Source organism: Cygnus olor, chromosome 11 (assembly GCF_009769625.2).
Source record: "Cygnus olor isolate bCygOlo1 chromosome 11, bCygOlo1.pri.v2, whole genome shotgun sequence".
Classification (NCBI taxonomy): Eukaryota; Metazoa; Chordata; class Aves; order Anseriformes; family Anatidae; genus Cygnus; species Cygnus olor.
In genome coordinates, this window is record NC_049179.1 from 9188421 (window position 1) to 9215007 (window position 26587).

The following is a 26587-nucleotide window of genomic DNA, read 5'->3' on the forward strand; positions in this document are numbered from 1 at the left end:
GCTGGAATCCCAATTCCTGCCGCGTCCCTAGAAATGGTGACATGCAATCTGGGGAGGTGGGGGGCCTGGGGACAGGGTGGGGCGCTGCGGTGGGCAGATGTCCTGGGGACCAGGAGCGGCAACAGGGACGTGCCTGCAGTTTAGCAGACCATATGCACAGATCCAGTCCCCCAAAAGTGGAAAAAAAAGGGGCTGGGGAACTGGCAGGAGGGCTGAGATGTGGGTAGCGATCGCCTTCATCACCCTCCGGGATCACTTCTCCCCCTGTGCAGTGGGGTAATGCAAGGAAGGGAGCACCCCATGGGGGGACGCTGTGTTTTCCAAGGGAAAACTCTGTAGTGAAGCGCGGCCCCTCCGAGGGATGCTCGGTGCAGGGCCTCTTGCTGACGCATAAAACAACGCACGGGGCACTAGGAAGCAGCGTGCAGAACGCCGAAAGTCTGAAATGATGTCAAAGCAGCCATCGGGCAGTGCCGCTTGGGCTTCGGGATGATATCATAATAAATAAAAGAGTGTTTTAATAAATAAAACAAGATGCCCGGGCAAGCAGCACTGCATTATGCATGTGCCAGGGGACTCAATTAGCCGGCCGGGCTTTGGTCGGGTGGGGAAGAGGCGGCCCCACTCGTGCCGGGGCAGGAGGCGCCCTTGCAGGAGCAGAAAAGGGCGAGGGGCAGGAGGCAGCTGCAGGCAGAACTGTGGTTTTCTGTGGCACCTCCCCATGGCAATGCCCCTGCAAGCACCCAGTGGGGACGCAGTGCTGGGACCCGGGCTTGTCCACGTGGGGAAAGCAGCAGCCAGGGCTGCAAAAGTCTGGAGAGAGCTCTCAGAGCTCCCCAAGCAAACTGTTGCTTGCCGGGTGTCTTCCAAGGTAGAGACCGTGAGCAGCGCAGCCCCTCTGGCGCCCCATCTCCCCCCTCCACCCGCCCCGAGGAACTCCGCGGCAGGAGTTGTCTCCATTTCCATAAACCAATTACCCCCAGATAATCTCGGGAGCTTTAAACATCAATATCCTAAACGGCAGCGCGAGGGTGGCGCGCGGTGGCTGCATCTCCCTGCGTGTTCTGGTGCCGCTCCATCACCGCATCGCCATGGAAACGGGGGAGTGATGGAGGGGAGGGGGCATTCGGGATGCAGGACACATGAGGGGCCTTTTAGTAACCATAGTGAGGGACGCAAGGCAGAAGGGAATCGGTTATTGTTTTGCTTTCCAAGGAGAGTAGCGTGCCGCCGCTCAGAGGTGGGTTTTTCCGGACGGGAAGGAGCAGGTGGGGAGCTGCTGGGAGGTGGGGACCACCCTGAGCCTGCCCGGACCCCCCAGCATCACCCCCCAGTATTCAGGAGCAGGGTGGGAGCGATCCCGCTGGCACCAGCCCTCGGTGGGCAGCATCCCGATGGGTTTGGCTCATCCCTGGGGTGCTCCCCACTTGCAGGGATGCTCTGAGTCTGTCCTGCCCACGTGCGCACGCGAATAAATCGCTGCCGGCCCGCAGTAATGCCGGATGACCTTGGTTTGCTGGAGGCAGGTGCGCGTGCAATTAGCAGCACAAAGCTTGGGAAGGCTTCTCCTTCCCATCAAGGCAGGCTGTGGGGTGAAAAGCCCTCGTGCTGCTTCGTTCTGTGCTTGGCGGGGGGAGAAGAGCCTCAAGGTCGCCGCTGAATGCGCCCAGCCTGGCGCTAGGGCGGGGAGCAGCCACCAAAGCTCCCGCTCTGCAGCCTGCCCGCTGCCCCCAGCCCATTCTTTCCGTTCCGAAGCACATCCCCGCGTGCTGCACACTGCCGTGCTGTTTTTTTTTTTCTTTTTCTCCCCCTCCACTTCACAGCTCTTCAATGCTCTCATCCTTAGGCAAGTCTGTAATGAAGGGGGCCCGGAACGGGTGGTTCTCACCCTCCTCCTCCTCCTCTTCCTCCTCCCATCGCCAGTCCGGGTCTGGCTTCATTGGGACCCCAAGCACGTTGCGGGCCGAGCAATCCCCCACAGAGCTCGTTACTGGAGAGCCACTTTTCCTCCAGCCCAGTGCCAATCCCACCTGCCTGAGGTGCCCAGCTCAGCTCCACGTCCCATGGGTGGGCTTCACCCGCCCCAGAAGGGAAGGGGACAGCACCAGAAGCACAGGGGACATGGAACATGTCCCTTGCAGCCATGGGACAGGTGAGGGGCCACCAAACCCATGTCTCCAGCAACACGAGGGGACGGAGGTCTTGTGAGCACGGAACATCCTCCCATCCTGCTTACACTCCCTGAAGAACCTCTGCCATCTCCTTAACACCAAATCCAGGGGCTCCAGCTCCCAGGGGCGCAGGCTTGGGGCTGCTTGGGGCTTCCCTGTGCTCTGGTGGCTTTGGGGGTGGTGGGACCATGCCCTGCTTCATCATATCCCTTGGGATCTTCAAGCTAAGCTGCTTCTAGATGGGGGAGAGAAGAGGTGTGAGGGTTGTGATGGAGATGACTGAGGATCTTGGGGCGTTCCCATGCTTCCAAAGCTGACCTCTCCCGAGAGCCACGTGGCCTCCCTTCCCTCGAGGACACCTGCCCAGAGGAGCCACCGCCAGACACCTTCTCATCATCGCGTCCCATCAGCAGGGCTTTTGTGTCACCTTCTCTGACACCGTGCCACAGCCTGCTGCTGCTGCGTGGAGAGGGTTTGAGGGCACCAAGTGTCACCAGGCAGCAGGACTTGGGTCTTGGGGCTCCCAGGGCAGCACCGATGCCCCCTAAAAGCTGTGCCAGTGCTAAAAGCATGAGGAATTGCCCCAGAGCAGCCTTGATGGGGAAGACGTGCCCTCGTGGCACGTAGGCCATAAGCAGCACAAATGAAAATGACCCAGGGCTGCAGCCCCCAATGCTGCTGTAATTATTGCTCAGACTCGTTATGTGCTGGCTTTAATGACAGCGGTCATTAACATTCAATCTCCCCTCTCCTTTCCCAGCAGCCTCCTCCCTGTCCCTTCATCAATACTGTTGGATAATTAGCCTCTGGAGTCTGGAATAGCCTTTTGGATAAAAGGGGCTGCTTACAAAGCAAACCAGAGCACGGGGGGGCTCGGCGGGATCAGGCTGCCCATGTCTCGTGCCCCCCCTCGAGCATTGCCAGGGGTCGGTGCTCATTCTTCCCAAAGGAGCCTGCCAGGTGGGATTTGGAGTGGGCGCCCTGATGCACAGCTCCTTTTCCTTCCCACCCACCAGCCTGCTTCACCTCCCCTTCCCTCCCAGTAAGACCAGTCCAGGGGTGAGCTGGAGGCCACCTGCACATCCTCGTGCCCGTAGGTCCTCAGTGGCATCCCACGGGGTAGCATCAGGGCTGAGCATCCCAAATCCCACCATCCTTCTTCACCAGCAGGGATGTGGGGACAACAGGGAGACCCTGGGCTCCCCCAAGATGTTCCCAGATGTTGGGACCAGTGCTGTGGCTCCCGGACCAGCTCTTCCATCGATGAAGGTAAGCCACTGCCTGTGGCTACGGCTTGGATTTGGGGACAGGACTTTGCGCACGCCCCGCAGCATCCCCGGGTTGGCCAAGCAGGAGTTAAGGCTTGTGCCTCGCATTAAGCTGGGGGAAGGGAAGGCCTTGATGGCAGCATAAAGAGAGGGCGGTTTTGCCTTCCATCAGCTCCTTTTTTTTGATAAAAGGCTCCTCTCGTGCTTGTCAACTTGTGGAGCGAGCGGTGGGGGCAGAGCAGTCGGCTGCCTCCTTGCTTCCAGCCAAGGGCTGGAGATGTGCCGGAGCCTCGGGGCCATGGGGCAGGGCGGTGTTCCCGGGGCCAGATTCTTCCTTGCCATGGTTCTGGGGGCTCTTCGAGAGCCCCAGCACCTCCCACGGACTTTTCTGGCAGAGCTGAGACCCAGCAAAGTCCCTCAAAGCTTCCCAAAACCCAGCCTCCGCCTTGCCCTGCCCGGCAGAAATGAATTCCCTCCTTCCCCCCTTCCTCCCCAGAGCTGGGGGGCGATGAAATATTTAACTGCCGAAGCAGGCGGCTTTGTTATATTGATCTTCCCCGCGAAGGCTCGGGGGGACGGTGAGCTTTAATTATCAGTTGGCACTTAATGGGCCAAGGCGGGGACTCTCTGCTCCCCGCTGCACGCCGGGCTGGGTACCACGGGGCGAGCCGGCCACGCACATCTCCCAAAAAGCAGTTGCCAGGGCAACCGGGGAGCGATGGATGGAGCTGGTCCTGGGTGTTTGGGAACGTCCACGGCGCACACGGGCTTTTCTGCCTCTCTCTCTGCAGCCCGTACGTTGTGTTTCGTCTGTGTCTGGAGTGAAACGTGCGGCATCAACACGTCCGGGGAGCCCATAAATAAAATATCACTTAGGGGAGGCCGGCCCAGTGCCAAGATGCCCGCGAGGCTGCGGATTCCCATAAAACCCACTCGTGCGTTTCATTCATTACAATAATTGTTGTGTTGTTGCCCCGCCTGGCTCGTTCCCGTGTGGGATTTGGGGACAGAGATGGGGTTTGGGGGGCTCGAAGGTGCCAGCAGCGGGGCGAGCAGGTGCCAAGCGCTGGCTCTGCTAGCGCGGGGCGATTAAACCCAGCCATCAGGCTTCTCCCTCCTCTTCCTCCTCCTCCCCACACCCATGTGGGATGGGATCTTCATCCCAGGCCGGATCCGGGCTCGAGAGCCCCGGAGGTTAATGGTTTCCCCGCGCAAGCTAATGGCGCTCGGCACTCCCGGCTGCCCAGCGTGTCACCGCGCCTGTCCCTTCCCATCAGCGTCTGCAGACAATGAGTTCACCTTCAGCAGCCTGACACCTCTGTATTTAGGGGGGGTCGGCAGAAGCCAAGGGGGGAGCATCCCCATTTGGTTAACCCTTCCCTGCCCGGCCAGCCGCCAGCCATGTGTTAGCTGAGCCGCAAAGATTTGTCCACCCTCCTCAGCCACCTCTGCTCATGCCAATCCTTTGAAGGCCTTGCCAGGGAGGACGAAGGCTCCTTGCTCCTCATCCTCACCACCTGTGCAGCCAGCCCCTGGCAGGGGCGGAGGCTGTGACAAGCCGTCTGCACACATCAGTGCATCGGCTCTGACGCCCTGGCACCGCGCCTGCAGCTATCCCGGAGCATCCCGGTGCCACGCATGGACCCAGCCCCGTGGAGAGGATTTGGGGAACCCCTTGGCACGGCTCTGCGAGGATGAAGGAGCGGGCGGTGATGGACTGATGCTGTTTCCAGCCCTCCCAAAGCTCCCTGTGTTCATCACAAGTGTTGCCCGCAGCGGGTGGAGAAGGGACGGGCTGGTTCGAGGCGGTGACGGATTTCCTGCTGGCCTCATCCTTCACCATTTGTGGTCCCCGGGGATGTCACAGCAGGGACGGAATTTGGCAGCTTTTCATCTTTGGCTGGGGAGGGGGGGAAACCCCACTTGCCCTCGGCCCCAACTGATCAATCGAATTGCAGCAGCCAGCCCCAAACCCTCCCCTTCACAAAAAAAAATAATAATATCCATAAAGTTAATTTGGGACAGCTCTGGTGATTTCATTGCCCCCTCCCCAGGGAGCGATGCTGCGGGCCGGGGGGGGCTTCGGAGCGATTGCCCGGGGGGGTCAGCAGAAAGGGGTCTGCGTCTGATGAATTATTCACATGGGTGTCACTAAGTGCAGAATTAATCCTTTTGCTTCCAGCTGGCTGCTGCACTAAATTATCACTCGCAGTCATGCGGGAAAATGCTGCGGAATTCATTTAGCTGATTATTGTTTTGATCTGGGAGCTGTAATTTTTTTTTTCCCCTCCTCTTCCCCATCCTCTCCCTTCTGCCCCCCCTCCCCCCACCCAAACCTTCCTTAATACATGTAAGAGCCGGGAGAGGAAACAAAAAGCAGGAGAGCCGTGGGCTCGGAGAGCTGAAATCCAGATTGCCTGGGCTTTTTATACCAAGCAGGAGCTAAATAAACCCTGGGCCATCTGCACATCCCGGCGCACGTCCCGGGGATGCTCCCGGGGCCGCCCTGAGCTGGGTTTTGGATGCTCGCACCCACCAGAGGGATGAGGTGGCGAGATGCGCGCCCGGCGCCACTGCCTTCTCCCCGCTCCCTCTTTGGAGCGCAAATGAGAACAAAAGACTTTGATCAGAGACAAAGAAATCAAAGGCTTCAGCAAAACGCTCGCGTTTTCGCAAATTAATGTCTGTTGGTAGAAAACTCTCGCAGTGGAAAATGAAGCCGGCTCCGTACGGCTTGTGGCGCAATGCCTGGCTCTTGTTTTCCCTGCCTTTTTTCTTTTTCCATCCCAAATTTGTTGCCGTGCCCAGCACAGACGAGCTTGACCACACAGGAGCCAACACAGAGCGGTGACAAACGTGAGCAGGATTCAGCCCTCGTGTGTGCAGCGGGTCCCCAGCAATGCACAGCGTCCGCCAAGGATCGGAGGATGCGCGTCGGAGAGCTCCTCATCCCTAGCGGATTAATTAATCACCCATGTTTGTCAATGAACCCTGCTTATTATTAACCCCTATTTATTAATCACCCCTATTTATTAATCACCTCTATTTATTAACCACCCCTGCTTATTAGCTGCGCATGAATCAGCGATGGCTTGTGCTGCCTTTCAGCACAGCCTCACCTTGCTCGGGGCGTTAATTCTGCACTCGGGACCCTTGGGGCATGGACTGGTCCTACACAATGCTACAAATGTCAGGGGGAAGAAAAAAAAAAAGGAAGGAAAAAGGAAAAGCTAGCACTGTTTTTTTTCCAGACGAAGCAAAATCAACAGGCTGGATGTGCCGCTGCTTAACCAGCCTTAATTTATGTAATTGCTGCCATTTAAAAACAGAAGCAGATCGGTGCCTGGTGTAAATTGTCACGGCACCGTGGTGTAAATTGTTCCTGCGCCAGCCCAGCCACCAGACCCTAAAAAAATCTATATATTTATTTATAATTTGGGGGGGAGTTGCATTTCTGAGCCGCCAACAGCTTCCCTTGACTTCTGCAGGCGTGATCGCTGGCAGGGCTTTGAGCGACAGCCGTCAGTCACCTGCACCCACTCTCTCCCCTTCTTACGCCCTAATGAGCGGGATGGGGAAAGGCACGCGGAGGCAGCAAATGTCTTCGTTAAGGGGAATTGGTTGCTTTCCGCCCGCCGGCCCCCAGGGAGCGTTCAGGGCAGCGCTAATTGAATTAGGAGCACGTGCGCTCCCGCTCCGGCTCCGGCGGGCGAGGGCTGGGCAGCAGCTGGACGCCGGCCCCGGTAATTGCAGGCAGAGCATAAACTGTTGCATTTTGCATGATCCCGTCTCTTTTGGGGCGTCTTTGGTGCTCCGTGCTTTTGATGCTGGATGGAGCTTTTGTGGGGGGCAGGCGTGGAGAAGGATGGGGAGAGGGGTGCTGCGCCGCTGCTCACGCCGTGCATCCATTCGGAGCCTGATTGCTCATCTCAGAGACAGCATCAAGGTGGGAAGAGCAATTTGGGGGGGTCACGGTCACCAAGATGCCACCAGATGCCAGCTCCCAGCCACCCCAACCTGCTCCTTGCTGGGGGACACAGCAGTGACCCCGTCCCCAAACCCGCCCTGGTGGGGGCAGCGTGGGCTCCATCGCTTCTTCCATTAGCTGCGACTTCCCCCCTAACCAGATTAGAGGCCAGTCCATAAAAGCCAGGCTGGCGGGAGCAGGGCGCGGGAAATGAGGGCAGGGAAATCACATTAGGGCTGCTGGCAGCGTCTGGCTCGGAGATGCTCTGCTGCCCCAGGCTCCACCAGAGATGGGAGCAGAGCTGGCCGCAGAGTGACTTTTACCATCCCTCTGTGCCAGCAGGACCCGGTGATTTCCACCCCTCCCGGGGTTTTCTATAGGGGGTCAGTGCACAGCATGCAGCAGGCATCCTCCTCTGCTCAGCCCAAAGCTCTCCTTGCAAAGCCCCAGGAGCACAGCACCTCCCCGGCCCTTGGAGAGGGGACAGGGGGCATGCAAAGGGGGGGCTCAGCCCAGCTCCCTCCTCTCGCAGGATGAGCCCCGTGGCAGCTGCATGCACGCCCCAGATCCGATCTAATCGCTCCATCCCGAATCCATTTAGCAAATTCTCCCCTATTACCGCTGCATTAGGTTTTAGACCCCAGGCACCTCTGTCTCGTACTTTTCAGCTGCGGAGGGAAAAAAAAAAAGCAGCTGCTCTCCTCCTTCAAGCCCTTTGTATTGATAAATGGAGCTGTGGGGCGAATGCAAAACCAGCCCTCACAGTGCTAATATCTTCCTGTACTCCAGCCAGCTGGCTTTAAAAATAACAGGTTGTTAAACCTTGACTCTGCTTATTAAATAGCGGGGAGGGGAAGGTGCGGGGCGCACGATGGCTGGGCGCAGAGCAAAGGTGCTGGGGCCAGGGGGTGATGCTCGGGGCAAATCAGGGTGCGGGTACCCCACTTGTTAATGTTGTGGTAGCTGGTGGCAGCCAAAACTCCTGGCCTGGGGTCGACACCATCCTCTCGCCCTCGCTTTCTGCAAGGGGCGAGGGTGCTGCAAGGGATGGGGGTGCTGCAGGGGATGGGGGTGTTGTAGGGGATGGGGATGCTGCGATTGAGGTTGAGCAGCAGGACGAAAAATTAGCAATAAAGAAGAAATATAAGATAAAAAGAAAGCAAAGCTATTTATTTTTTTCCTCCGACCCACTGAGCTTTATTGCTTCCCTTCCCGTGCCTGCGATGGCTGCTTCGCGCCCAGCCTAATGGGGAGCTGCAATAAAGCCCAGGCAGCGTGCGGAGGCTCGAGCAAACCCAACATAAACGGGGTGAGGAGTACAGGGGGGGGGAAATTGGACGCTCCAAAGCGCCGCGGGGCTTGCACCCATCTCCTGACAGCGCCGCCGATGGGGGCTGACACCCTGCTAATGGTGCGTGCGTGCCGTGGGTGGCAGGGACATGACAGCCCCGACGGCGCGGTCCCCGCTGATCACAGCACTGTCACTTCCCTGCCTCGGCTGCCGGTGATCAAACCCGAGCAGCACAGCCTGCTTTTGGGGCTCTCGCTGTGGGTTTTTGTGTTAATGCCTTAATTAAAAGCAGGGGAGAGGAAAGCAAAGCGAGGCACGTCCCGGAGAGGACCACGGTCCCGTGCAGGCAGCAGAGCCCCATGCACGGCTCAGGGTTTACGAAGCAGGGCAATGTTTTCCTAGCCTTCTGCCCTCTCGCTGAATAGATTTGTGCCTCTCTTCCCAGTCGATGAATAATTTACGGGCAGCACTTAACGATTAGGGGGAGTTTTCTCCAACCTCTACCAACATTTGCTTAGTTGGCCAGGCTTGCTTTCTGCCCTCCTGCCCCCCGTAGCTCCGCGATTTCTGCAGACCTTTCTGCGGCCCCTCCGGGGGGCTGGTGCCCACAAAGGGGCGGGTGCTGAGAGGGGAGACGGTGCTGAGAGGGGTCAGGGTGCTGAGAGGGCTCAGGGTGCTGCAAGAGGAAAGGGTGCTGCAGGGGAGAAGGGTGCTGCAAGGGGTGAGGATGCTGCAAGGGGTGAGGATGCTGCGAGGGGTGAGGATGCTGCGAGGGGTGAGGATGCTGCGAGGGGGGAGGATGCTGCGAGGGGGGAGGATGCTAAAAAGAAGGAGGATACTGCAAGGGGTGAGGATGCTGCAAGGGGGGAGGACTTGATGCTGCCCTGGCCCCCCCAGCTCCTCCTTGTGCAGCCGCACCCCGAGTGCCACCCAGCGGCCTCTCTGTAAACGGCAGAGAACCGGGGAAAATAATAATAATAAAAATAAATAAATAAATAAACAACAGAACGGCTCCGGGCTGGGGGTGTTGATGGATTGATGCTCCCTGCTGAGTTCTGTCGGCAAATGCAGTCGATGGGCGAGCAAACGTTGAAACAAATGGCTGCAGCGAGGCTGAGGGCAGGGCCTTGCAACGCCCGGCCGAAAGGGACGGGGAGCCTCGGCTTTGGGGTTGGGGTTTGAGTTTGGGGTTTGGGGTTTGTCCCTCAGGCACCGGCTTTGGGAAGCCCGGGGGGCACAAAAGCTTTGGAGGCACTTGCAAAGTGTGCGCCTCCTTCCACCCCCAGCTGCTGGGGGAGCCTCCGCGCTCCTCCTGGCCGGGGATTTCTTTATTTTGGGGGGGGATGGAAGCACAGCCGCTCATGGGCAGGAGGGGGGGGGGCTCGCTGCTCCCCCCAGCCTTATCTGGCCGGAGCAGGCGGGAGCGTGGAGCCGACGTCTCTGTTAAATGGGGCTCAGCTCAGATTAAACGCCCTCCGATACAATCCAATTAACTCCCAAATTGAATAGCGATGCTCTGCCCGATTCCCACCCCCACCCCCCAGCCCGGTGCGTGGGAAGGGAGGTCAGCCCGGGTTTAATCAGATGCAGCCACAAAAAGTCACCCACACACATCCCAGAGCGACCTGTCCCTCGCAGTGGGGAAACTGAGGCACGGCTCCGAGCGCAGGGGCAGGCAGCGACCCCCTCCTGGAGGCTTCAGGAGCTTCCGACACCAAAAAGAAGGGAAATGGGGGATTTTTCCCCCTCTGATCTTCCTAAGCCGCCGCAGCAATTTTGCTCTGATAAGCAAATCTGCGCTTATCCCATCGTCGGGACAATGACGGAATGGGGCTTAGCACTTGTCCAGGGATGTATTTATTGGGGTGGGGGGTGGGAGGCTGCTGCCAGGGCCTCAAACACCTCGGTGCTCACAACGGCACGAGTCGGAGCATCCTCAGCCTGCAGCCCCCCCCGGGCACGGGGGAGAAGGAGCGACGGATGCGATCGGCTGAATCGATGCCAGCAGATGAGAGACATCAAAGTGTCTCCTAGCAATTTGTTAAGTAAATAAAAAAAAGGGAGAGAAAAAAAAAGAAAAAAATCACAAAACTTGGCCTAAGCAAATAGGGGAAGGAGGGGGGGGCGTCTCGTTGGGGCGGATGAAAGGCTGCGGAGCCGTGTGTGGAACGGCTCGCCAGGCAGGGAAAGCTTCAGAGGATTGTAAATGACGGGGAAAAAAATAAAAAAATAATAAAAAAAATAAAATAAAAATCAGCAGGAGTTTCAAAGCTGCTGCGGTTTCAGATGTGGATGCGCAGCCTTTCATCCCGGAGCCCTGCAGGAAGGAGGGATGTATGTAGAGATGTTCGAAAGCGGGTTTAGGGGAAGGGGAGTGCAAATACCCTTAACTCTGCCCTTCCCAGAGGTCCCAGCTTCATTTTGGGGAGCATTTTGGGCAGCCCCTTCCCTGCTGCACCCCTGTCCCCATCGCTGGGGTGGTGCTGGGACAAGCAGAGGCTTTTGGGGCAAAAATAGGGGCAAATGGGTGTTGGCAGGGCGGGGAGGTGCTCCGAGGCAGGAGGCTGGGGCTGGGTCCCCGTGCATTATTGATGGAGAGGATAATTGCGTGCTTCCTACCGGTTCCGTGATGAAAAATTCATATCCCGGGATGAGAGCTGGGGATCTCCATCGACCGACACCGGGCTCTTTGTTCCCTAACAGCGACCGGGGGGGACGTGGGCGCGGGAGGCACAGCGGGTGGGGTGCTCGAGCCCCTCGCTGGATGTCCCCACAGCTGGGGACGATGTGTGGGGACCCCAAAAGAGGGGGTGAGGTGGGGAGCACGGCTTCACACCCTCCCCGGGGATGAAAGCGGGGTGGGAGCAGGGCATTTCCCAGAGGCTTTGGGCACCTCTGCTCCGCACCAGCTCCGAGCTGGCGTCCCCCAGCCTGCAGATCTGAGCGGCCGCGGGGGCTCAGAAGTTAATGGAGTGTTTGAAAGCCACGAGCCAAGATCCAAGGCATGGAAATGAGGTGCCACCAGCGAGGAGCTGCTGCAGGACCTGCCACCAGACTGCCTGGGAGCGGGAGATAAGGCAGGGGCGGGCTGCAGACAAGGACTTTGGTGGCTTTGGGGGGGGCTGTCAGGGGGACGGGGCAGCTCTGCCCTGCTCGGGCAGCAGCAGAGCCAGAGGTTTTGAGGACAAAAACCTTGATTTCTGCTGCCCAGCAGTGGGAGGGAGCCCAGCCCGGGTTGCTAAGAGCAGGCTTGTGTTGTGGTGACAGCAGAGGATGCTGCAGGGCTCCGCTCCGGCTGCTTCGAGCCCCTCGGGGGCACCCCCAGGTCCCCGGGATGAGGACAGCACCCGGCCAGGGTCGCCGCCACCCCTGCCTTTGTTGCCACACGTGCGTGGCTCCTCTGTGGTGCAGCCGCCGACCTCTGGCTCTGGTGTCCCCTCACAGCCCCGCCGGGACGCCGTGGCCCTGCCGCCGGCTGACAGCGTCCTGCCCGGGATGCCGCAGAGGTACGGGGGGCTCGGGGACACCCCCGTTTCCACAGGTGTCCCCCGGGGCGGTCTCCTCCTTGCTCCCTTTCTCCCCACGCCACCCAAGGGGGTCCCTCTGCTCTCTGCCCCGCAGGTCCCAGGACATCCCCAGGGACCTCCAGCAGCAGGTGCGTGCGCTGTGGGCAGCGGTGGCGCCGAGGGGACACGAACCTTGGGGGGGGGGGGGTTCCCCCCAGATCTGCTGCAAGCAAAGCGTGGAGCCGCTCCTCTCCCTCCTCCTCCTCCCCCCGGCAGCATCCATCCCCCCCCCAAGGCCACGCGGTGCTGCTGGACCTCCCCGAAGGCCGGCCCCAAGGCTGGGCTCTGGCAGGGATTCAGGAGGCTCAGCTGCCCTCTCTGCCTCCAGAGATACAAACCCTCCATGAATTATCTCCCTTTCGGCACCCACCAGCATCACATGGCCATATGTCCTGTGTCCGTCCCCCCCCCAAACAAAAAAAAAAAGCAAAACCACACACACCAAAACCCTTCGCATCCACCCGTATCAAATATTCCTCCCCCCGTTCCTCCCCCTGTTTCAAGGATGTGCAAACACCGGGCAGGGCTGAGGCTGGAAGGACTGAAATGCTCGGGGTGCTCAGCAGCTCTGGGCCAGCCGGCCGAAGCCGTGCCCGGCTGTCTGTCCATCCAGAGGCAGCACCGACCTTGGGAGGGTCCCCCCCCCCGCAACAGGGCTGTGCGGGTGCCCTTGCCCCCACCGCCGCGGCCGCATCGTCCTCGTCCTCGTCCTTGTCCTCGCGGGAAGAAGCCAGGGAGGGGGAAGGGGAAAACCCTGCTCTGGATCCAGTTCCCCCTCTCCATGGGGAAACCGAGGCACCTCCGTCCATTAAAATAAACCCTGGTGGTAGTGTGTCCCCCACGGATGGGGCCGTGTCCCCCCCGGAGGTTAAGCCCAGCTCTGGCACTGCCACACCCCAGGGGTGTTGGGGAGTCGCTTTCCCCCCCTGGGGGTGGCAGGAGGAGGAGGGGAGACGAGGTGGGGGCTGCAGGAGGGCCTGCAGGGGGCTGGGGGGGGGGGAGTTGGGGAAGGGAAGTGTGGAGAAGGGAGAGGTGGAGAGATGGGGAAGGAAAGGGTGGGAGGAGGGAGGGATGGAAGGAGGGAGAAGAGAGGGATGGAGGGATGAATGGATGGATGGATGGATGGGTGAAGAGAAGGATGGCTAGATGGATGGTTGGTTACAAGAGGGGAAAGACTGGATGTTTCTGAGCCCCTCCGAGGTGGCTCTGGCCCTCAGGACAAACCTCCTCAGCTCAGCTCCGTGGGGCTGGGTGCCAGGGGAAGCCCGTGCCGGTGGTGGGGTGCCGCTGGTGCTGGGGTGCCACCGGCTCTGCTCCGGGCTGGCAGGAGGTGAGCAGGTACCGCCTGGCGCTGAAGCGGATGGCGGGCGACCTCCTGTCCCTGCGCCGGCACGTCACCAGCCTGGAGGTGGAGAACGGGCACCTGCGGCGCAGGCTGGCCGGGCGCGAGGAGCCGGGCGGCGCTCTGCTCGCCGACGTGGACATGGACGTGATGACCAGGGAGGAGGTCCTGGACCGCCTGGGTGCGTGGTCAGGGAGGGCGGAAAAGGGGACACCCCTCTGCGGGGGACCCCGCTGTCCCCCAGCCGCGTCCCGCAAGCTGAGGATGTGGCGTGGGGCTCTGGCAGCCACCCTGAAGGGCGAGCTGGTGTCGGGCACGATGGAGATGCGGCGGCTGAAGGACCGCGTGCAGCGGCTGCAGAACGAGCTGATCCGGGTACCGGCACTTGTGGGCACGGGTGGGATGGCGATGGGGTGGGGGCATTGGTCCCCACCACCCCAAGCATGGCGCGGAGGCCCTCGGGGTTTTTTTCCCTTCCTTCCCCCCCAGAAGAATGACCGGGAGAAGGAGCTGGTGCTGCTCCAGCGAGTGCACCGGCAGCAGCAAGCCGCCCTCAGGAGGTGCCAGGAGCAGGTGGCCAGGACAAAGGGCCTGGAGGAGATGGTGAGGCAGCAGGAGAAGGTGAGTCGGGGTGGGCTGGGGGGCAAGGACAGGCAGGCCCAGCCCCTCTTGGCTCTTCAGAGCCACCTGATGCCAAACTGATGGCAACAGAGGGGATGTGAGGGCCACCACCACCCCACCACGAGCTGTCCCCTGCCCTGGGGACATGGGGACATCCGTGCTGCTCCCGCAGGTGATCGAGGTGATGGAGCGGGTGCTGCAGGACAGGCTCTCCATGAGCACTGAGAAACCAACAGGTAGGTGTGAGCGGGGTTGGGGTGGCCACTCCCTGCTGCTGCTTCCACCCCATAGGAACCACGGGGCCAGAGCCCTCTGGCGCCCATCCTCTTGCACGGGGGATGGAGGGCATGTCCCAGGGGGTCCCCCTCACCCCCTGTCCCCACGCAGGGGACCTGCACGCCCTGCTGCTGGCCGAGAACCACAGGCTGCGGGAGGAGCTGGCGAGGCCCCCGCGCCCCCCATCGCCCCCCATTGCCCCACGTGCCTCCCATGGCACGCGGGACATCTTCGGTGGCGCGGAGAAGCTGTCGCTGCTGGCCAGGCTGGAGGAGGCACAAGCCCGCGGGCGTGTGATGGAGAGGCAGGTGGGCATCACCCCAGCACCCCCTGATTTGGAGGGGATAAGCGGGCAGCAGCCTAATTTCGGTCCATCGCAGCTGGAGGAGGCGGCGAGGAGGTGGGGACGGGAGAAGCAGGAGCTGGGCACACGGCTGCTGGAGCAGGAGCACAGCTTTGGGGGCTTGGCCCCCCACTCTCCCCCCGTCCCCACCTCGGTGAGCACCCTGGGGACACGGGGGCACCCATGGGGCTCACCGCCCAGCCCCACACCAGGGGGGATGTCTCGGTTTCCTTGCAGGACTGGGGGCAGGAGGGAGGTGGGAGTGTGGCCCCCAAGGGTCACTGGCATCCCCGTATCACTGCCCTCCCCGTCACGGCTGCACACCTCTCCCTAAAGCACCCCACGGGGGTGGCAGACCCCCGAGACGTGTTCGCATCTCCCACCAGAAACAACCCCCAGGCTCCACCTTCTCCCTGAGGAGACCCCGGATCCTGGACCCCCTGCCCTAGGGGGTCTTCAGGGGGCAGGACACCGGAGACACTCCGAGATGCAAAATTCATGCTCACGGCAAAGATCTGCTGCTTTTAGAAATTACAGAGCAAAACAGAGGCGAAGCAAAATGGGGAGGGGGGCAGCTTTCCCCCCTTGTCCTGTGGGGCTGGAGCCAGGGCTGGAGGTGCTGGAGGTGTCCCCAGGCTGGGACTGGAGGGGGGCCACCAGGTGTCCCGCTCACGCCGGGCGCTGCAGGGGCCGGAGCGTCAGGTAGATGGGTTTGTCGGGGAGGAGGATGAGGTCAAACTTGGTCCCAACTTCCACCGCCCGCTTGGTCTCGATCTTGAAGTTCTCCAGGATCTGGGGTGGGAGGAAGGAAGAGAAGGAGGGAGGCGACGGGGATGGGAATGCCCAGAGCATCCTCCCCGGCCCCTTACAGGGAAAAACTAAGGGGCAGGGTTGGGGCACTAAGGGGCAGGGTTGGGGCACTAAGGGACGGGGTTTGGCACTAAGGGATGGGGTTGGGGCACTGAGGGACGTGGTTTGGCACTAAGGGGCAGGGTTGGGGCACTAAGGGATGGGGGTTGAGGCACTAAGGGATGGGGTTGTGGCACTAAGGGATGGGGTTGTGGCACTAAGGGACAAGGTTTAGTGATGGGACTTATTAGGTCATGTTAATGGTTGGACTTGGTGATTTTTGGGGCATCTTGAAGGCCTTTTCCAACCTAGATGGAAAGATTTTTCCAGCCTAGATGGAAAGGTTTTTCCCAACATAGATTTTATGATTCTACACCCTCCGAAACCACCCCCAAGCCCCGAGGCTCACGTGCATGAGGAAGAGCTGCATCTCCAGCTCAGCGATGCGGCGCCCCAGGCACTGCCGCGGCCCGAACCCGAAGCTCAGCCCCTTGAAGTGCTTGGAGCCCGGCAGCAGCCAGCGCTCGGGGCTGAACTGCTCCGGCTTGGGGAAGACCTCGGGGTCCCGGCCCATGGCGTAGAGACCGACCTGCACCAGTGTCTGGGGGAAGGATCAGCCCTATGGGGAGCTGCCCACGCTAAACCCAACCCTGTCCCCCTTCTGCACCCCACAGCGGGCTCCCAGCTGTGCTCGGAGCTCGGGGACAAGCAGATGGGGGGGAGGAAAGCCCCATTTCGGTCCCGTTCCCCTTCCCACCCTGTGGCCTGGGGCTCACCTTGGGGGGGATGCGGTAGTCCTGCAGGACAACCTCCTGCACCGTGTACCGCTGCAGCGTCACCGCCACGGGGTGCAGCCTGCAGGACAGGAAAAGGGGGGGAAAACCTGCTTTTGGGGACAGCTTCCTTCCTCCTCTGTGCATAGCACCCCAGGGGGCTGCCCTACGGGATGCCTGTCCCGCCAGCATGACATCGGCTTCCCCCCGAGATTTGGGGAGGAGAAGGGGCTGGCTGCATCCCCGTGCCCCGCGGCGCTTGGAGAGGCAGTGGCTGCCCCCTGGCTACCTGAGCGTCTCCTTGATGGCCGCCTTGAGCAGCGGGGTGGTCTTCAGCATCTTCACCCTGTCCCCCGCCACCTTGTGCTTGGCGGCCAGCACCTCCGCCCGCAGCTGCTCCTGGGTGCCCGGGGACCGCGCCAGCTCGAACATGGCCCACTGCAGCGTCACCGAGGTCTGCAGCAGGGCACAGCGGGGCTCAGCGCCACTGCCGCCCCGTCCCCGCCACCCTGCGCCCTGCCCCTGACCGTGTCCACGCCGCCCGCCATCATCTCGGTGACGCTGGCCTTGATGTCATCCAGGGGCAGCTTGTCCTGCAGCAGGAGGCTGGAGAGGATGCCCGCGTACTCCCTGCTGCTCTTGCGCTGCAGCCGCAGGTCCCGGTAGACGTTTTGGATGCATTTGTCAGCTGGGGCAAATAGGGGCATGGTGCTGGGTGGTGCGGAGTGGTCCCGGTGCCACCACCAGGGCATCAGAGGTGGCACCTGAGGACATCACTGCCCCGTGCTGGTGGCTTTGGGAGCTGCCGGGGAGGAGGAGAGCTCACCCTGGGTGAAGATGGCATCCCAGGCGTGGACGTGGTCCTGCCACGTCCTGGCGTTGAGGCCGCGGAGCAGGGCGGGCGGCAGGTAGAGCATGGGTGAGGTGGTGTGGAACATCAGCGTCACGGCGTCGATGAAGCGCTGCGCCTCGGGGTCCACAAAGTCCTGCAGCAGCCCCAGCCGCTCCCCGTACAGCACATGGCACACAGCTGCAAGCACGGCACCCGTGAGCCCACCCAGCACGGGGGGGGGGACCCAAACGCAGCCCCTCCACCCTCCACCGTGGCCAAACGCAGCCTCTCCGTGGCTATGGGGCCCGGCCCGGCCTCCTGGCAGTGTGGGTGCTGATAAAACGCTGCTTTGCCAGCAGCTGCCGGGTGGTTTGCTGCCGAGTGGGAGAGAGGACAGCCCTAAAAATGTACGTCTTTGGGGAAGAAGTGCTCTGAGGATGCAGCTGGGCAGGACACGTTGTACCACCCGTCCCACGTGCGTTTGGGAGAGATCTGGGGGGGGCTCACACTCCAGAGCAAAGCGGAAGAGCTCGTGGCTGAAGTCGGCCGTCCAGCGCTCCCGGCCGCTCTTCTGGACCTGTGCCCGTGCCCGCCGGATGAAGTCTTCGCCCACCTCGCTCAGCAGGGGCACGAAGCCCTCCACCACCTGCGGCGACAGCACCTCCTTGTTCAGGGTCAGGCGATCCGAGCGCCAAGCCTCCCCCTTCCTGCGGGACACGGCGGCGGGGTCACAAGCGGCACAGGGCCGGGGGGGAGCCCCCATCCCACAACCCCAGCACCCTCCTGCTGCGGCAGATCCCCACTGCCCCGAGCTCCAGGGATGGCTCGGGGGGCAGTGGGGCCACGGGGCATGTTTCTTGGGGACTCACTTGAGGAGTACGCCGTAGGGCTTGTTGCGGTAGTCGCGGTAAGCCACCCAGGGGGGCACGCTGAAGCGCTCGGGCAACATCCCCTCCGACCTGAAGAGCGTGGCCGCGTCCCGGGGGCTGATGATGTTGATGCTCTCGTAGACACCCAGCTTCTCCCTGCCACCACAGGGGGGGTAAGGAGACAATGGGGTTTCGCCCTAAAACCACCCAAAGCCCTTCCCCGGGTGAACGCCCCGCTCCTGCCCATCCCCGTGGCGTCGGGGCGAACGTGCCCCGTTAGCACCCTCCTGTCCCGGCCCAAAGCAGCGGGATCGGGGCGGGATCCTCACCTGTAGATGGGCCCGAAGCGCTGGAACTTGCGGGCCATGATGTTGTGCACGTTGTGCAAGCCGCCCTCCTGCCAGAAGCGGTAGAGGTTGACCCAGCCGCCCCGCCGCTCACCCGGCACCTGCTCGAAGGGACGAGCCGCCAGGGCCGGGGCTGGGGGGCCGTGCGATGGGATGGGGACTCCCCCAGGGACAGGGACCCCCCCAGCCCGGCGGCAGCCCCCGGCATGGCTGCGGGGCCGCAAGCCGCCCGGTTTGGGCGCAGCCCGGGCGAGCATGGGAGCGGGCGAGCGGGCAGCGAGGGTGACCTCGCTCTTATCCCACCCAGCCGAGGCTCAAGGCGAGGAGACGCCTCCTGCTGCGTCACGGGGCCGGGTGCTGGCGAGATGCCCCAAAAGGGCTGGGACGGTGGGGGCTTGCTTTGGGGGCAGCACCTGGGGAGCACAGTCCTGCCCCAAGAGCTACTGGAGTTTGGGTGACCCGTTCGGTGATAAACTGGAGCTGATTGATACGGCGGTGCACTAAGGGTTAAGAAGAAGTTGCTAGGCTCGGATGGGCATATAGAGGGCTGCGTGATCAAAAGCAATGTGCCAATCAGAAGTCTGTAACTATGTTTGCCAGCCGCATGCAGCGTGTGTAGCGGGCTCAGAAAAGCTATATAATATCTGGTATTGGAACAATAAGGGGTCTCTATTTCTCAACTATCTTGGAGTCCGTGTCTTCATTCCCTTCACTGGAGGTGCTGCAAAGCTCCCGAGAGCGACGCGGGGAATGCTGGCTGGTGGCCTGTGCAACCCTACTGCAAGCTATTCCAAAATTAAAGCGAGCTCCCCCAGCATCAAAGTGTTGGTTGGTTTGGTTTGGTTTGGTTTCCCCTGCAAAATAAAGGATAAAATTGCTGTAGGTGCTGCTGGAGCTTGGAGGGCACAATCAGGGGCATCCCCTTGAGGTGTCCCTGGGGGAAGCTCAAAGGGAGGACCCTGATGGGGGTCCTTGGGGTGCTGGAGGTGACCAGGGCTGGGAGCAGGCAGGCAGCTTGTGGGCAGCACGAGGGAAAGCCTCCGGCAGCCTTCAGCTGCTCGCATGGGCAGCAGCACCGCTCCACGGCCCCCTCGGGAATCCAGGATTCACAGTGAGGGCATGGCCAAGCCCTAAAGCCCTGTGCAATTACAGAAATTCCTGACGTGAGAAAGTTCCCGAGGTTTCAACCAAAGCTGCCCACGGCATGAGCTCCAGCCCCTCCAAGCTGGATTTAACAGTGCCGCAGCCCCCCGGGGAACCCCAGAGTGGGGGTTCTCCGGGCACCGTGGGAGAAAAACCCCTTTATTTTTAGTAGAAAGCCTTTAGTTTAATTTTAATACTTTTTTTCTTCGAGGAGCAACCCTTTTTGTATTATTCGGGGAGCAAAGCTGACTTTCCCGGGGAGCATCCGAGGCTGAGCCGGCTGCGAGCCCCGCGACGGGCACCTGGGGGCGCGCCTGCCCCATCTACTGCCACCAACCCGCGTGTCCCCGCTCCTCGTCCTCCAAAAAAAGGCCATTTGGGAGAATTTGGTCAATTTGACTCTGTTGTGCTGGAGGACCCCTGGCAGGAGCTCCAAGGTGGTCCCCATGTCCCCAAGGGGTCACGTTCCCCAGTGGGGTCCTGCCCTTCTCCGGCACATCTCCCAAATTTGAGGGCACCTCTTTCAGGGAGTTCATCCCCAAGTGCTGCTGGAGATGAAACTCCTGGAAAAAAAAAACAAAAACAAAAAAAACATATATATATATATATAAATGGTTGGGGTTTCCGGGTGCAGGAACTGCTGCGGTTGGGGGTCCCCAACCAAATGGGGGGCAGGAAATGGGTTCGGAGAGGTGCTCGGAAAAAGCGGGGACGTGGCTGTGACCACGTTTGCTCACGGGGCTGCTGAGCGTCATGGGGCCCCGCTCTTTGGTGCCTCCCCCCACGGCAAGGAGGGTGCCTCCGGTGGGGTTTTGTCCTCGTGCCACCCCCGGGGGCTGCGTTCAGCCCAGCGTGGGTGTCACACTGTCACTTTTCCTCCTGTGGGGCTTTCCTCGCCCCGTCCCCTCCCAAGCTAGGTGACAGCCAGCCCTTTGCGCCCACTGCCCGAAATCACACCTTGAGCAGCAGGAGGTGCTGAAAAACCCCCTGGGTTTTGGGTTTAGGGGGGCAAAAACCTCCCTCGCCCCCACACAGCCCAGGAAGCCTGGCCTGCCTGGAAAATCCCCATCACTGCCTGTAAGTCCAGAGTGCCCAGTGCTGGGAATGCCATGATTTATCACAGGAAAGGTGTATGGCCAGCTAAATTGCTTCCCTACACCAAACTCACAGCCCACATCCACGTGTGGGGATGGGGACCGCATTTCTCATGTGTTTTCCAGGGGTTTTTTGCTTCCTGCAGTAATTTCTCTGTGCGGTCTTCCCCCGAGCAGAGACTGTGACAAATCCATTCATTTCAGCTTTGCTTAGCGGTTGGGAAAGTTTTACCAGCAAAACTCCTGCCCAGAAAACCCCAACGCTTCAATTTGGGGCTGGAGGAGGTGATTTTCAGCCCACTTTGTTTAGAAAGAGAAAGCTTTCGGCTGCGAAGGGGACGCTCCAGGTGCAGACCCCGCGGGTCACCGTGCGCTCCCAGCCGCACGCACGCACAAGGTGAGCGGTCAGGGGCAGAAATGGGAGGGTTTCTCCCAAATCCTTGCGTCTGCAGGATTTCCTGGGTCTATTGTCCTCTCCAGCAAGCCCTCCGTGCAGAGCAGCCTCCAAGGCTGCACGCAAGGTCGGCAGCACAAATAATCCCCGCAGCCTCCGGATGCCGACGCCGCAACAGGCGCCGGCTCCCTCCGGCAGTCCCACACAGCCCAGGCAAGACAAAACCCTACAACCCTTTTGTTCCAGGCTCACAGCACACACTCGTTGAATTCATCCCCTCCTTTTCCAGCCCGAGAGGAAGCCAGTGGGGAGCCGCAGAGCCCGCGCCGTACCTGGCCTTCCTGCGCACACCCACCCGCATTCAAAGAAGCCTCCCCAAAAATAGCCGCTGGAACAATGGAGCCATTGTCGGGGCGAGGTGCCGAGGTCTTGGTTTTTCCCCTTTCCATGCCTGCCTTTTCCCTCCAGCAGCCCCGAAGGCCGCTGTGACCACGCACGTGTGTTTTCTCAGCAGCCCCGTGGTTTTTCAGCTCATTGTACCCGTCGGAAACAGCCGGCGGTTGGGGGGGGAAACGGCTAAGAATAAAAACACTCTACGCTATATTATAAGTAAAAATAACAAACGTGGCTCTCTTTTGTCCCATTAACATGGGGAAGGGACAGGATGGTGGAGCCCAGAGAGCCCGAGCTGCGTTATCACAGCCCCGCGTCCCCGTTCTCGGCCATCTCCTTCTGCCTTCACACTTCTCGTTTTAGCTCCGGCTGAAAACGCCGCCTCTCAGGCTCCTTTCTCCGTCTCTACGTCAAGGCGCCACATATGGTGCTGCCGCCAAGTTTGCTGCCAAACCCCACGCTCAGGAAGAAATAGGGCAGGGGAGTCTTTCACGTTCAGCTGCCAAACCCAGCTGGGTCTCAGCAGCTGAATCTCCCCCTGATTTACAACTCAAAGCAGCCAGGGAGAGAGGCACAAGAGGAGCTCCCGCAAACCCAGATAATTCCCAAATGTTTTCCACTGCCACCTGCAGGAAGGGGCTCGGGGCTGAGCACCAAGAGTAGCATGAGGGAACGCGGCCAGGCACGGCTCTAAAATAATTCTGTGACCCTTGGAAGCCCCGAAAGAAGAGGGCTGCGGCTCTTTGACCAGGAAAAGTGAAATTTCCAAGTCAAAGCGAGGCGCTCCCGCCCCAGCCGCCAGCTGAAGGCAGCGGCACAGCTCGGCGCCCACGAGCACCCGGTATTTTTATCCTTGCAGCCCCCGCGGGGAGAGCTCAGCGCCCGCTTCCTTCTCGTGCCTGCGATTCCCCCGTGCAAATGCGAAAGCTGGAGAGGAGCGGAGCGTTCACAGGGGGAGCGAACACCCTGCCGGAGGGGAGGGAAGGGCAGCGGCTGGAAAACACAAGGTCTGACCCATAGGAACAGGAAGGGCCGCAAAAAGCAGCACACAAAATATCAACAGGAAATCTAGAGGGTTCAAAGTGCCTTTGAGAGGATGCTCTCCACATGAACCCCCAGTGGGAAGCAGTGTGGGGACGGGGGGACCCCAGCACCGAGCACCCCTTGGTTCCCAGCAAGAAGCACGGCACCTACACGCTTTTTTCCACTCTTTATTTCACTGATCTCATTCTCACTTTGGTCAACAGGTCTGAAGGGTTTTTTTTGGTAGCTGTTCTTTTTTTTCTTCCTCTTTTCTCTAACTCGAACCCACTTTCTCTATTACAAAATTATAGAAGTATGGCAATGAGTCATCGATAATAAATAGATATTTGTTAGTTCACAAAGTTAAAGTGCTTTGAGAAGAGATGTAAGAAGCTCTATCCTAGACTCGGGGAGGTTTCGTGGAAATGTAGTGCAGTAGGAAGCTCTGGCCTGTTGTCCATAGTCACGAGATGCTCATGGCATCTCTCCCCCTTGCCAAAAAACCCCAGGGCTTGGCTGGGCACAGCCCACCCAGTGCTCTTCCCACCCAGAGTCTCCGAGGGGGCAGGAGGCAGCAGAAGCATTGGACACGATGCCCCTGCCTTGCACAGCCCGAGGCCGGGGGTTTTTAGAAGTCAAGAGGGCTGGGGAAGGCTCGGACAAGGTGCGGGATCGCCCCGTGCGCGCGGGCGCAGGGAGAGCATCCCGTTTTTCACAGTTTAGTCTTGCTCGGAGGCCTCAGAGCCCAAGGGAAGGGATCTCCCACCCTCCCCTGGCTCCTCATGCAGCTCCCGGCGGGTGGAAGTGGCTGCAGCCCCCCTGCCTGCCTGCAGCGCCCTGAGATCTGCAGCCTGGCTCCTCTTTCCCTGAGGAAGCCGAGTCCCTGGCGAGGAGGGAGCTCTGGGAGCAGGGCTGCCTGCTGCTTAGCTCAATGCCCTTAGCTGCCTGTGGCAGAGTTGTGCGTTTAAACGTCTTCCCAGGGCCCCCCGGGTTTGGCTGGGGCTCCGCTTCCACCTCTCCTTTCAGGCTCCGGGAAAGTGAGGACCCTTTGGTCTGTCCCTTCCCCACACCCCAAAACTAGTCATCCTCCAAGCCTTTCCCATGCAAAACGCTAACTCTGTGCCTGCCCTTCCGTGCAGGTTCCCAGCACGAGCCCCAATGCCCCCCCAGGGCACAGCCGCCTGCCAGAGAAAGGACAAAACCCTTCTGGAGCAGGAGGGGACTCGCGAGCGTCACTGGGAGCAAATCCAGCTGCTTGCCAGCTCGGGCAGGCGTTAGCCACAAAAAACTTGGAGGCATTAGTCCCCACTTGGAGAGAAGCACAGATCAAACAGTCCAAAAGGCCAAGGGCTGACTCCTCCTCTTCATCACATGCACGTTCCCAAAGAGAGGAGCCATCGTGCCCTGAGGATCGGATCAGTGCATGCACATCTGCATAGTCCCCTGAACAAAGTCTGCGCCCAGTACACACTCAGGATGTGCTCGGGGGCAGGCTGAAGCCACTCCGTTTACGCTTCTGGCACAGCAAGTGTCCCCCGTGCGACTGGGTGCCCCTTCCCTTCCCGCCCCCATCCCCTGCTCCGTCTGGCCGTGTAGCTGCCTCTTCCTCCCACTCTCTCTTCCATCAAGGCCAAAGATGGAGGGGCTGCTGCCCGCAGCGGCAGGACCCCCCTGGAGACAAAGATTCGTGTCCAAGGAGCGCCTACGAGAACGGGACCTCGCCTCGGGGCAGGACGGTAAGTGCAGGAAGAGCAGCAGCAGCAGGGAAGGTGGGAACACGGTCCTGTCCCGTTCAGTGGAAGAGCTCCACCAACAGCACCACTAGGAGCAGCTGCAGCCAGGAGCCAAGCGTCGTGGTGGCCCGGCCCTTCTGCGACATGAAGCGGAGCTGGTTCACCAGGCGCTCCTTCACCAGCGCCTGCTTGAAGCCGTCCTCCTCCGAGACGCAGAGGTAGTGGCCGTAGTGAGTGTGGCTCACGTTCTGGATGAAGTAGAAGCAGTCCAGCTGGGGGTGGGTGTTGTTGCAGGTCTTGATGAGGGTGTTGTTGTGGTACCAGTTGTAGGTGGCATAGTGGGACTCGATGGGACAGTTGAGGTAGTAGCGAGAGAAAGGGACGACCGTGATGTTCTGGTAGGTGTCTGCTGGAAGAGATTGAGAAGGATTTGATGAGACTGGCGCCTCCGGGAACCACACAAGTCCGGCGGGAAGAACACGTGGGTCGATGGGGACACGTTACATGGCCATTTAATGATAATAGCAGGGCATGAACCACACCTGGTGAAGTCCGCGGGACTCTTCTCCCTGGGCATCAGCAGCCCCAGAGTGTGAGCCCTCCCGCCCAGCTCACAAGACCTCACCCCACCGCAGCGCTAAGCCTTGCCGCAGAGGAGAAATGAGGCCAAGCAAGATGGTTTATGGCAGTGTAGATGTTTCCAGATGTGCTGACAGCTCCTTGGACACGAAGGGCTGTTTGTGTGAGCTTGGTGTGTTTGCATAGCAGCCAGACTGCTTGCTTTATGGTAGGAGGTGAAGTGTTTCATCACGTCTGCTGCTCCGTGCAGTTGCAGGCTGGGTAGGGTCATTTAGGTCATGCCTGACTGTCTCAGCCTCAGCCTAAGGGCCTAAGTTTGGCCACCAGAGGCAGCAATGTGGCATCAAGCTCGTGGGATTGAATCCTGAAGGCCTGACTTACATTGTTTGATTTTTAGCTAACAAACACATCATCCAGTGGTTAGCTCAAAACTGAGACACGCTCGGTGTCCCGGCTGCGGTGCGGTCATAATGAGCTCACCAGCAGTGGGCTGTAACAGCCCGCCCAACCCGTACAAACATTTGAGAACCAGTCACCCTGTCTCAGACACACCATGGACAAACCCCTTACATACCTTCCGTAACTTCACCCTTCTGGCACTTTCCTTGCCACGGGTTCAGGTCCAGGTTCTGATGCACCTCCCTAGCAGACAGGAATAAGCGTTAACAATGCACTAACGGCAGGGAAGCTGCGCTCTGGGGCTACGGAAGGGATGGCCCTTAAGGGACGTGGTGGGTCAGAAAGTTTAAACACCTAGCTGGGTGGGGAAAAACTCCACCCCCAGGCTCAGGAGGTTGGTGGATGACAAACGTGAGACCCACCAGCTCACCTCACCACCACCGACCACCACTTTGAGCAGCACCACAATCAGCAGACCTTAATTTTCATCTCTGAGGGCAAGCGTAACGGAGCAGAACCTCTGCTGCGATGGAGCCACGTGCATTTCTAGCAGCAGAAGAAGAGCTGGGTGCTCAGGTTGTAGGAAACCCACTGACTTCTCCTCCCACTGAGCAGGGGTGGTGCGGGAGGGCCGGATCCCTGCAGAGGCTGCACGGAGGTGTGTGCTGGTACCGCCTGGACACGACGGGACCTGCCTCTGATGGGAAGATGGCCCCAAAACCACCCGCAACCCCGGCCAGGAAGGGGAATGGGGCCAGGAAGGGGAAAGGGCCGGGCACTTCTCGAGATAAAGGAGCCAGGTGAATCGGAGAAGCAGCGAGCTGTGGGCGCCACGTACCTGTTCTGATAAACGGACTGGCAGCGCCCGCCGGCCCAGCCGCAGTACGGGTCCCTCGCCAGCAGGCAGCTCTCGCAGTTGTTGCGGTACAGCCCGCACATGGCCATGGGCACCTCCACCACTCTGCTCGCTGAGCCCACGTACAGCATCGCCTGCGGGAGGGAAGCAGAGGGGCTGAGCGTCGCGACACCCTGCCCCAGCGCCGCCGTACGAGCGTCTAGCACCTCTCGGCGGAAATGCTCCCACAGCTTCAGTCGCCGTGGCACCGGGTTGGATCCCGCCAGCAGGGCTGGTCGCTCTCCAGGCAGCGCAGTCATACGGAGCTTGCTCTCTGTCGTGGGAGGGCAAGCAGCCATCCTTCCCCCTCCAGCCCGAGGTATAAATAAGTTTGCTCCATCGGTTGTCGCCTCCGGGACGGAGCAGCAGCGCTGTCTGACAGCTCAGCTGCCAGCAGGGCCAGAAAACGAGAGGGGAAC

General features: G+C 60.4%; 3 protein-coding genes across 8 annotated transcripts in view; 1 reads left to right on the plus strand and 2 right to left on the minus strand.

Moving 5' to 3' along the window:
- Positions 1-10990: 10990 nt before the first annotated feature.
- CCDC33 (coiled-coil domain containing 33) lies at positions 10991-15400 on the plus strand. 2 transcript variants are annotated; one of them, XM_040570598.1, is made up of 9 exons: positions 10993-12203; positions 12319-12352; positions 13591-13786; positions 13892-13980; positions 14095-14226; positions 14399-14462; positions 14614-14810; positions 14883-14999; positions 15232-15400. In XM_040570598.1, the coding sequence occupies exons 1-9, from the start codon at positions 11971-11973 to the stop codon at positions 15292-15294; spliced, it is 1125 nt and encodes a 374-aa protein (XP_040426532.1). In that variant the 5' UTR covers positions 10993-11970; the 3' UTR covers positions 15295-15400. The 2 variants fall into 2 exon arrangements, with proteins under 2 accessions (XP_040426531.1, XP_040426532.1); XM_040570597.1 differs by having other exon boundaries at positions 10991-12203; positions 14883-15347.
- LOC121076338 (cholesterol side-chain cleavage enzyme, mitochondrial) lies at positions 15272-18991 on the minus strand. The gene is made up of 9 exons (XM_040570580.1): positions 18498-18991; positions 18169-18324; positions 17807-18006; positions 17294-17497; positions 16995-17155; positions 16757-16923; positions 16471-16549; positions 16104-16295; positions 15272-15637 (listed from the first exon to the last, which is right to left on the minus strand). Exons 1-9 carry the CDS (start codon positions 18770-18772, stop codon positions 15515-15517), a joined length of 1557 nt encoding a protein of 518 aa, XP_040426514.1. The 5' UTR covers positions 18773-18991; the 3' UTR covers positions 15272-15514.
- Positions 18992-23805: 4814 nt separating this feature from the next.
- The window catches only part of SEMA7A (semaphorin 7A (John Milton Hagen blood group)), a 32639-nt gene continuing 29857 nt past the window's right edge, over positions 23806-26587 (minus strand). For 3 of the 5 annotated variants that reach the window (XM_040570567.1, XM_040570564.1, XM_040570568.1), the window contains 3 exons: positions 26112-26263; positions 25449-25516; positions 23806-24704 (listed from right to left, as the gene is read on the minus strand). In XM_040570567.1, the coding sequence (XP_040426501.1) occupies positions 24355-24704; positions 25449-25516; positions 26112-26263 (570 nt within the window). In that variant the 3' untranslated portion in view covers positions 23806-24354. The remainder of the gene's footprint in view (positions 24705-25448; positions 25517-26111; positions 26264-26587) is intronic. The other 2 variants (XM_040570566.1, XM_040570565.1) reach the window with 1 other exon arrangement.